Here is an 11,562-nt window from a genome sequence, read left to right on the forward strand (position 1 = left end):
CTGCAATTAAAATATTGCAAATTAAATCAATCCACCGAAAACCACAAACTTTTCCTACAATATTGCATACAACAAAAGCCATGCATACACACAGTCACAAACAAAGCCACAAAACAAAAGCGTCGACACCCATTTTGTTGCTGCACAACAGTTCCTGCATATAAAAGGAATTGCAAGTGCAGCAAATGCAAAATACTTGGAATTGTTGGCTTTATTGTCGTCTGATTGAATAGCTCGCAAGAGGAAAGCAAACATAAAAGTACTTGTATAATTCTACAAAGGAATAAAGTGAAGTGGCATTTGCAAAAGCCAAAAACCTAAAAATCACATTCATCAAAGGCAGCCAAAGACCAAAATAAATTCACTTGGATACCAAAAACTGGTAAAGCATTCCTTTTTGCTTGGGGCTTGTATGCAAATAGGAGAAAATCAATTGCAAAACCACTTCAAAAATAATGAAAATGACATTTCGAATTTACAAATTGCAAAATTTTCTGGAATACCCCGAACTGGCCTTCAAGTGGACATTTTTCGAACCCTTCGTTTGGAGCGGCAACCAGCATCGCCACCAGCCCTCATATGGGTTACAAATGAAGCGCTTAATATACATATTTATCACAAGTACTTTGGCGGCTCAAGTTCTGGCACTATTTTTCAATTTATATGTGACACATAACTCACTCGAAACGGAGTCTAATGAAAGTGGTGAATCGGACTTGTTTGAGGCGCTCGCCTTAATGTGTTTTTTTTCTTCTGGACTTTATAAAATGTGGAATATTTTTTGGCGTCGTGATGACATCGGCCGTGTGTTGGAAGAGCTAAAGGAGTTATTTCCTAGCGCAACTATACAAACAAAGCTGGCTGAGGCCAATGATTACAAAACTGAGCTGAAAAGAGGAAGTAAGTTGATGTCAAATTTTGAATGAAAAGTTAGTTCTTTGCGTTAAGGTGGCAAACCAAAAGTATTATGGTAAAGTGTCTGAAGCAAGAATGAAGATATTAAGTTAACAGAAGCCTGGTAGCAAGGAAGCCGTGAGTTGGAGTGGAATCGAAATTTATGTACACCGACTAGATTAGGTAGTGCTGGCTGATCTGTAAATAGATCTCACTTAGAACTCTAGGGTCCACTGTGTTACCAGTGATATGTACTTGGAGTCGAATTACTACTTTAGTCATTAGTCAGCAATATCCTTCCAGGATGAAAAATACCTTGATCCTAGGCGCATTTTACGGGTTCCACAAAGAGCAAGGCAGTGGTAGAGGAGATGTTCCAAAGTACCCTTAGCATTCGCTTCGTTGCATGCATCACTCTGGACTAATATCATTGTGGTTGCGTGTTGTTGGGTGAGACAGTGTACAGTGTATCCTCAGTACTCCAACCAATGTTTTGCAGTATTTTCTAGAGAGTGTCATTTTATCACTCTGTATGTAATTTAGAAGTCTTTATCATAATTTTGGCAGTTTTGCACGCGATTGAGTGTTCCCATATCGGCTACATGTCCAAAGCTAATTCCTCATTCAGTTCCGTTTTCAGAAAGCATATGTTTGACGTGCTCAATCCCGGCAAGCAAATACCTACCTTAGCGCGCTCATCGGCTCTCTCATTCCCTTCCATTCCTTCGTGTCCTAGTATCCAGTAAATAGTAACCTGCCATTTCCGCAGAGATCCTCTATTTTGGACCTGCGTTGTTGAACACATTCCGAGTTAGTGCAACGAGCCATAATTGTTTTAATAGCCGCTTGTTCATCAAGAGAAATATTTGTCCGAGTATTCAAAAGAGTTGATTCCAGAGCTAATCCAGCTGCTTTTGTTGCTGCATAGATTGCAGCTTTTCGTTTGAATCCTGAAAGCTACTGTGGCCCAAAAGCCTCTGCGAGAATTGTCCTGATATCTTCAGTCTTAGAGCAAATCTTTTGGCTGAATTTCTTACTACTAGTTTGATTGGATGCCACTTGCAAATTTTTCCTATTGCTTCTGATGGAGTTGTACTCATAGCGCCGATAACACATATTCCTGCAATCCTTTCACGTGATCCACTCTTCTAATGGACGTCATTTTAGCTCACGCAGTCCACCATACTCGCGCACCATAAACCATTTTTGGTCTAATTACCGCCTTGTATCCTTGATCCTTGTATATCCAATCTATGATTCGAGTAGATAAGCCTCAAGTCTTACCAAGCATTCTTCTGCATGCGTTTAAGGCAGTCTAGGTTTTCTTTGCTCTTTCCTCCACATTTAATTCACACGACAATTTGCTATCCACAACACAAGACGCTGTCACTGATGCCTACGTATCGAGTGGTGTTAACTCTACTCCTCTTAGCCTCGGAGGAGACCAGCTTTGAATCTTATACTTCCTTGTAAAGAATTCTAAGTCTGTCTTGTCTGGAATTACTTGCAGTCCGTCTATTTCCGTCCAATCCATTTGTAGATCTCTCTAAGCGTCCTTGTGAGTATTTCTCTCATTGTTTGTGGACACCTACCCTAGATTATAACAGCTAAGTCGTCAGATTCGGTCCGCTATTCCCAAGTTTGACGAGAATCTGGTTTATTACTAGGTTAGCCCGGTTACCTAGTTGGAATTTTTTTTATTGTAATTATCATAACTTGTAATTTATAGGAGTGTCAGTGTAAGTATTTCTTATGAATTTGTCTACTCATGAATTACTTTCAATATTATGATACATATTCGCTTTTCTGTTTCAAACTGTTATCTTAAGGCTACTGCTAATAAACCTAGTTAGCCTAGCATTTATAAAAGGGGTGGTCGAAATACTCCACAAATGGAGGAACTTAGAGTTTTGCGCTTTCTCCGAACGGCAGATGGTTTTTATGCGTGCAGCTTTTTCATGGAAGAAATACACTCGGATGTTTGCCATTGTCTGCTAAAGATCAAGAAAAACTGTTTCTATCAATTCGTGTTTCATTCCCGGGGTCTTGAATCTTATTCAAACACAATATTCCCAAATTTACATGTATGGACTAGAACCTATTGAAAAGAAAGTTGTATGTTGCCTTAAGAAATTTAGGTAAAACTCGATATGATCTACCATATTACAAGAGTATTTTAACGTTCATCAATCTGCCAATGCTTGCTAGTCGTAGAAAGGTGCTAAATAGAAATAAAATTTGTGATTAGACTGCTCACGGGGTCGATTGGCAGCCCATTTAAGGCAAGGAAAGTAAGCCTTAAAGTTCGCTCTTGAAAGTGAAGACGTTTAGTCCTCTCCTTTTTTAATCAGCTAAACGAATTCCTGTCTTAATGTTAATTAGTCAAAAAATTAGTTTTTTGTTTCTCTAAAAATTATGCACGATGGTTACTTTTCTTTTATTCAGCTGATGAATTTTTCCTGTAGCTAAACAGTTTTCGATCTCGACCGCATAATAAACAAAAAATCGCACAAAAAAGTACTGTATTTTTTAGGGTCCAGTGCACACAAAAAATACTGAGAATGAAATGGCAAATACAGGAAGCGAGGAAGCGGTGTCCCCATTTGTAGGTCAGAGCCATTTTGTGGCCTAAGAAAAAATAACTCCCAGTCTTTTATTCAGGGAGTACAGGGGAAGGCAAAGGAGATCATACCGGCACAATTTATCGAGCTTAACACCATCAAAAGCAATGATAGGTGGATTTAACTTAAACCGATTTGAAGATTGTATAGAATTGAATAAGAGTAATTTTAGAGTCATCACAGGAATTCTAAAAAGGGAATTTTAGATTGGATTATCATCTTACAAACCTGGTAATATACTCCAATAGAGCTTGAAATTTCTGTAGGGAGGAAGATTATAGCATTTGATATCATAAATAGTAATTAAACCCCCCACATATACTGTTCAATATTTTTTTTATTAATTTGTAAAACTTAGACCAAAACTCCTTTCCCCTGCGAATATGTGTCCATTCAACCTCAAGCCGAAGGCGACGGATTTTGTCTAAAATCAGGTGCCTTTTACGTGGTGTCCTACTGTCCAATTAAGATATCTCTTAATAGTTCTTAGATGAATACTTTTTCCGGATGTCTCGATGATATGTTGGACGAATTTCGGAGCTCCAAGTCTCGGATTTTCGTTGACTTCTTTCAAAATGGAGCCTAAAACTATTCTGGACAACTTTTTTGGGCGGCCGCTTTGCTTTTTCTTTTCATACGAATTAGTCTCTATGTAACTTTTGACAACATTTTACCATTTTTTGACTTAAATTTACTATTTCTGCAATTTCGCCGTAAGATTCGAGTATATTTTCTTTTCTTTGCCCAACCACAAATTTTCTTAAATCAGGAGATATTCCTTTTTTCGATCTAGTTGTTTTATCCACTTCACAACACCAGCGACAAACCACGAAATAAACAATTGTATGTAAGAGGAGCGACGATTTATCAACTGAAATTTTTGAATAACGGTACATTACAGCTAATTTTTCAATGCTTGCTTAACTTCAATGAACCAAAGCAGTTGGATGTAGACCTTTGTCATACCGCTTTTTTGTTGTCTTGTTCATTTTTTTATTGTAATTAAATTGTTATATTTTTACAAAGTTTTTTCAATTATTGTATACCTTTTGGGGAATAAGAAAATATGCTGCTGTATGTAGACTTAAGTCCTTCAGTGTAACTGATTTATTTTGATTTTGCAATTCTTCATTACTTTCAGCTGGTGGTTGTTACCGCTTCACCTACTATGACCAAAAGTCACGCACTTTGATGGGACGCCTCGCCCGTTACTTTACGTTTTCATACACTTACTACAATTTAGTGCCGGTGGTGCAACTTATCTACGAAATGTTCTCCCCGAACCAAAGTATTACGTACACAGCTCAAACGAATGCCTGGTATCCGTTTCACAATCAGAACAAACACTCCACCTTCATTGGCTTCGTAATGTCTTTTTTCGTACAATCGGCTGCAGAGTACGCTGGCGCCGGCTTCGTAATGTGCGGGATATTTCTCATTCTTTTTCTCACTACGCAAATGAAATTGCATTTTGATTATTTGGCCAGTGCTTTGGAGACGTTGGACGCAAGCGCTCCAGATGCCTTGAAACAATTGAAGAGGCTCATCAACTATCACAATCATTTGTTGCGGTGAGTAACGCTTGGATACTAACTATTTAATTTTACAATAAAAGGTGTATCTTTTACTTTCACTCCAGCCTTTGTAAGGATATCAATGACATATTCAATCTTACTTTCACGCTGGACCTGATTGTTGCCACCATTGCAATTTCTTTAATGGGCTTGACTATGATTATGATCAGTTTTTCTCGGGCGGTAATGTATTCAGCTGGCGTCTCGTTCTTCTTAATAAACACCTACGTATTCTGCAAAAATGGCGATGAGCTTACCACTGTGGTAAGTACAGTGTACTCTCTCTTAAGCGGATACCTAAAGGGAAAAAATTACTAAAATTCCCTAATTGTACTTGTACCTATGTCAAAACCATATTTCCCTAAATTTTTGTCAAATTTAATCTTTTATTGTAGCACAAGGAAGAATATGACTCAGATTGCTTAAAAAAATACTGGGCTTTACCGAAATAGTTCTCTATAAAATTTCCAAATATTAGAGACAAATAGAACAAAGATCGTGGACGAAATTAGCTGATCCTAATCAGTTGGCAGCAAAGGTAAACGTAACGCCAATGAAAGTAATTCTTTATGGCTGGCGAGATTAAAAGAGAAAAATACCTTAAAAAGCTTTTTACCTTATTTTTTACCTTCTTCTATTAGATTGAAGCATGTACTCAATTTGACTGGCCCAAATTGGCCAACAGTCGCGTTATCCTAACTTAAAAGCCAAGGCTGCCTAAGATACCTGCCTAAGATACCTCAATGGATTCTAAAGGAAAACTGATAGATGAACACCTAATAAATTATTTTTAACACTTCCGTTAGGTGCTTGGCCGAGCTCCTCCTCCTATTTCTAGCATGCGTCTTGATGTTGTTCCATAAATCGAGGGACAATTTAATGTCGCCTCCGAAAGGCACATGATTTTTTATGAGAAGCGTTTTCATAGTAGAAATAAACTTGGAGGTTTCACATGTCGAGAAAAAACTTTTTCTATCATTTGGCGTTTCATGCACAGAGTTTAGACCCTACGCATTCACGAGTGGTAGTCACGCACCAAGCCATTTGACTACGACGGCCGCAGCAGGCTGAGTTCAAATACTATTTATATGTATACTAAAATCCCCCCTAGTGTGAAATAGTGTCGCCGTGTATCGATCGTCTTTGTTAGGATTTGTGTTTTTCACTGCGATGGCAAAATTTGTTTCAACCAAAGAGCCGCAATTCACTTCGTACTCGTATTAAACTTCGTAAATCGTTTACCGCACCCAAATTCTTCAATAAAAACATAGTGATAGTTGTCAATGCTGTACACAAATATACGAGTGGCATCAGTGATTTCGTTCGTTTCGGTATTTCCAGAAAAAAATTGGAAAACTAAACTAACAGACAATTGTCAGTAAAAATTATCCAAATGCCACCGAATCTATAGTAATTTTCCTTTAGTGAGTCTTCGCAAGCTCACTTCTTGATTTGTCCCGCACAAGTTGGTTGATGTCCATAAAATCGATTCATCGGTCAAGAGTTGGGAGTGAATTTTTGGCAAAAAACAAAAGGATTTCGCTGTACTCTTCATCTCGTTCCGCTAATTTGATACGATGTGATTGTTATTTATTCCTAAAACTACTTATACAATTGATGATTCCAGGAAAGCATCATGAATTGACTAAAGCAATGAAGTTCTGATCGGGGTAAGAAAATCCAATTTCTACCACTTGGCTTCAGTTGTTAAACTGTTCAAAAACCAGTTAGGCGATAAATGCTGTAATCGAGAGAAAGAAGGAATAAAACTAAAAAAAAAGTTTAAAATGAAATGAAAATGTATGAAGCACTAGTGATCTCATACTCACACCCAGCAGCGAGGTATGGATATTTAAGGCAGCAGACATCCCCCAAATACTGAGATTTGAAAGAAAGGCACTAAGAAAAATACTTAGTCCTGGCACAAGTTCTGTTACAAGTTAAGTCCGCTATAGATATACAATTTTAATACTTTTTTTAATGAAGTTAGTTTTATTTAATCATGTAAATATTAAAAAAATAATAATTTTCATTGCTTTTACTCAAGCCTTCAAACGACTAGGCCATTCAGCTATTGCAGCACGGATATTGACGTCGCTTCTCGAACCAAAGATTGTTTGATACTCTTCAAATTTCTGTGAGGCCTCTAATAGGTCATGTTCTCCAATGGATTCAGATCTGGACTTCCAGACGGCCAATCTTCTGCGGCTATGAAACCAGGAATATTATTTTTTAGTCACTGCTGGGTGGTTTTTGCCTTATGGGCTGGAGCGAAATCTTACTGGAAGAGCCGACGCTCTCCACTGAAGGGAGTAATGCTCAACTATTGATATCCTTCTGGTACACTTTTGCCCCGGTCTTAACCCCTCATTCGCAGAAATGATAAGATGTATCGTCTTTACAAGACTCGCCTCACCAAACGATTACGGAGGCTGGATGATGGCCACGCAGAACCCAGGGAACAACATTTTTTGCGTCTTTAGAAGTTTTGGCATAGATTTGGTCGTTTTGCTTATTGAAAACTTCTTCGTTAGTGGAAATTTGCTCATCTGTGAAAGGGATATTTTCATGGCCGATGACCGCGTGCCACCGAGGAAGTTGCTTGCATCTGTCGAGCCTAATTTTCTTCAAACGCGTTGACAAAAGATGACCAGTTGACCGACGGAAGGATTTCATGTGGGGCTCATCTACAATTAGTCTTGACATAGATCTGGTCGATACATTCATTTCCCTGGACATGATTTACTGCTTTATATGTACTTATTATTATATTTACACTTATTTTTCTGTCTGTCACTTCAGACGTTTGGAAAAACCCGTGTGGGTTTGATCGTGCGGTAAACAAATATCTTCGAAGTATTAATTTTTTTCAGCAATTCGTAAATCTCACTTGCACTTTTACCTCACTTTTGTAATGCAATCACTGCAATGCGATTTTCCTTAGCTCCCAACTCGATTGTGAGCAAGCGAAATTTGCCACGAAACTGAAAATGATTTATGAGTAGACAATGCATACGAAGAAAAGTAAAAATAGCGGAACTTTTTTCTGGGAATTCGTTCCGGCTATATGGATTGAAAAAATGTATCGCAGAATTTATGGCAAGACTAAGTATACCTGTATGGTCGCTTTCAACTAGCTGATGGATCATAAAGGATCAGATATAATGACGAGGCGTTGATACATCATGAAAATGTGATACGTTTCAGTAAGAATCAAAGAATAAGATGGTTATGGATGGATGTACAGAATGCCCAAAAACAGAGCTTTCAACATTGCGTTTAATAGACTACCTATTGGAGGCAGAGGACAAGGGAGGCCAAGTAAACGCTGTATTGATGAGGTAGCAGCTAAATGCCTTAAATGCAGCTTAAAGCCTTACTATCACTCGAATTCCGTTCAAGAGGCCGCTGCCAGCTCTTATGTGAATCAGGATTGTTGTTGGTTTTGGTAGTTGCACGTTTTGGTGGGAATTTAATGTACCTTGATTCGCGTTTTTTTTTTTTTTTTTTTTTTGTTTTTGTTTTTTTTTAGAATTGCATTAATAACAGCAATTCTACGCGTCTACGCAGCTGTTGCTAAATAGATATGTTGTTGCTTCGAGCAAAAGTATTCGCAAGCTCATCGTAAAATATTGAGCTTGCGATCAAAATATTGAATGCAAAAACAAACTCTCAGTGCAAAGTTAACCCCTTAATTCTGTTTTAAAGCACAGTTTTTCTGTAGTATTAGACAGCAGCTTCAAAACATCATTTTTAAGTCTCTTTTACCATAACTTATACAAAGTTGGAATATTTATTCAAATCCAATCTAATGGAACTGCAGAACTGTCTTCAAACCTTTACGTCTCTAGCTCGACGGTAAATAGCTTAAAAATTGACTACAAAGCTCCTCCCAGACTTCAGGATAAACACGACAACGAACTGATATAAGCGGGCCATCAATTAAACCCAACTAAGCACTCTAGTTTAAGACGAAGTAACGTTCAGATATGGAAATCGCCAAACCGACGGTAACGCTAACTAAAAACGAAGGGATGAATAGCATTTTCTAACAACGGTCCCCTTCGAAAGGCATTAGCTAACTTCCAGGTTCCTCTATTATTATTGGGTTCCTCTTTTTATAGAACAATAGAAATACAAACAACACAAATTGGTGGAAAAAGTCGACTTATAAACTCCTAAAGTCCTAAAAAGTGTCTACCTTACAAAATTTCAAAGTATCAGAGGCTTATTCTTATAAAGCCGTTTAGTAAATATAGTAGCGAAAAGATTCAACGCCTAATTGGCAATCAATGCCTTATTCGTAAAGGTTTATACATAGAAACTTAGCTAATTCCAAAGGACCAAATTTGATACAATGCCAACAAAAAGGGTTTTCACATACTTACATGCAATCTTGTGTACTTCAACGGGAACTTCTTGTAATGCTCATCTCGGCATCGCTTCCAAACCAACTTAAGCCACAGTATTTTATGTATTTAAAAGTTATTTTCTAGCGCTTTAATTGCACCAGTTCGGCTTACCACTCTACCTGAATGGCTTTTAGTGCCCTGATTCGAAACCCCGAACATGAAACATATGATGATACATGATAGAAAAAGTGTTTTTCTGATAGCGGTCGCCCCTCGGCAGACAATGGCAAACCAGCAAGTATATTTCTGCCATGAAAGCATTCCTTTAAAAACTACACCTTCGGAGGCGACTTAAAATTGTAGGTCCTTTTTTTTTGTGGGTCCCAAAGAGGGTGTTGAACGAATTATATATAAATACGAATAAGTGGCGAGCAAACCACCAGTTGGGAAATGTCTCAAATACATTTTCAAGCACATTTCAAAACAAACGGGAGCTTAGCACATTTGTGAAGTTTTCTAAAATTTAATATCTTCCACACCATGATTTGAATTATTACTGAAATATAAGACTTACGCTTTTGATGTATTTTCGAAACATTATTTTTAGACTGAAAAATTGAGTACAGCGCTGTATTACAGCAATTGGTATGAGGGATCAGTCGAATATCGTCGCATGATTATCTTCTTCATTATGCGCACCAGCAGACCTTGCGAGTATCAAGCCTATGGTTATACGGTGATCTCTATGGAGACTTATATGAGGGTAAGAGTGAATAATAGAAGATCTACAATTAAATTTTTCTTAACCAATTAATTTTTTTCTTCACAGATCTTGAAGTTATCTTATCAGCTGTTCACAGCTTTTGGAGCTTTGGACTAGAGCAAAAATTGTTAATTTCGAATAGAGAAAAGCTGGTTATGCAACAACATGCTAAATATTTAATATAAAAACGCTTTTTATGCTAAGTAACAGAAGTCACTTTTCAGTAGAGAAATATGTAGAACACTCATTCAATAAATTTATGTTTATGCAAAACGGGGAACTACTCACAAAAATTGGCATAATTTGTGTTTGATTTGCATTGAAAGTAAATGAAGACTGACTACAGAAATGATCCTGTGAAGTATAGCCTAACCTAACCTAACCTATGTTTGATTTGTGTGATGGAGATACTTTGTAGGCGAAGACTCTGGTGAAAAGTCTTTATTATCGGGGAAGAGCTTTAGAGCAAACCTGCCGACTAAAGGTTCGCCATGAAAAGTCTTTATTATCGGGGAAGAGCTTTAGAGCAAACCTGCCGACTAAAGGTTCGCCATGAAAAGTCTTTATTATCGGGGAAGAGCTTTAGAGCAAACCTGCCGACTAAAGGTTCCTTTTAAATAAAAGATTTTTTGCTTTATTTAGTTAGGGCAAATGACTGCCTTCCAACTACCAGGCTAAGACTCAATTGCCCGCCTTCTGATAGAATGGCTTCATTTTATATTTTCTTTTTGTCATCAATAAAATACATAATTACAACTAAACATAGTTACAAGTAAAATCAATAACAAAATTATAAATTCAAAATAATACTATACAATAAAATTTTGCTTAGGCTGACTTACTTGACAGTGAGCTATGGTTTTGCTTTGAACTGAGGTATCATATGACAGAAAAAATGTATTTGGCGTGTGTCTACTCTACACTGGTGGTACAAGTTATTAATATCCTCCTGGGGAATACACCAGTACCAAAGTAGTTCCATGAACCTTAAATCATGGTCATGTAAACGACTGTTAAGTTCTTCCCGCCGTTGTCCTAGGAATTGTAAATTTTCCGCCGCTGCATAAAATTTTCGATAGTTTGGGGCCATCACCAAATGTGACGAACTAGAAGTGTTACGTTCTAGAATAATTGCCCAAAAACAAACCTATGTTCTATCTTCTATGATGTCTGTATCCAAAATTCTTCAGTTTATTCTAGTTTTCCCGCCAGCGGCATAAAATGATGGGTTCGAACCACTGAAGTAATAAAGAAAAACAGTTTTTTTAAACACGCTCAAAGAATTCAGGTGAAAGCACGTCTAACTACTTCCATTTTGAATGTTGGCGCAGCCAATCTTAGTCGGATCCGAACCATAC

General features: G+C 37.5%; 1 protein-coding gene and 1 pseudogene across 1 annotated transcript; one reads left to right on the forward strand and one right to left on the reverse strand.

The window, feature by feature from the left end:
- Nucleotides 1-229: 229 nt before the first annotated feature.
- LOC128862424 (putative odorant receptor 69a) lies at nucleotides 230-10,454 on the forward strand. The gene is made up of 5 exons (XM_054101032.1): nucleotides 230-900; nucleotides 4,657-5,086; nucleotides 5,155-5,353; nucleotides 10,049-10,204; nucleotides 10,271-10,454. Exons 1-5 carry the CDS (start codon nucleotides 456-458, stop codon nucleotides 10,319-10,321), a joined length of 1,281 nt encoding a protein of 426 aa, XP_053957007.1. The 5' UTR covers nucleotides 230-455; the 3' UTR covers nucleotides 10,322-10,454.
- A 29-nt stretch (nucleotides 10,455-10,483) lies between these two features.
- Nucleotides 10,484-10,575, reverse strand: LOC128862638 (small nucleolar RNA U3; annotated as a pseudogene).
- Nucleotides 10,576-11,562: the final 987 nt, after the last annotated feature.

Source organism: Anastrepha ludens, chromosome 4 (assembly GCF_028408465.1).
Source record: "Anastrepha ludens isolate Willacy chromosome 4, idAnaLude1.1, whole genome shotgun sequence".
Classification (NCBI taxonomy): Eukaryota; Metazoa; Arthropoda; class Insecta; order Diptera; family Tephritidae; genus Anastrepha; species Anastrepha ludens.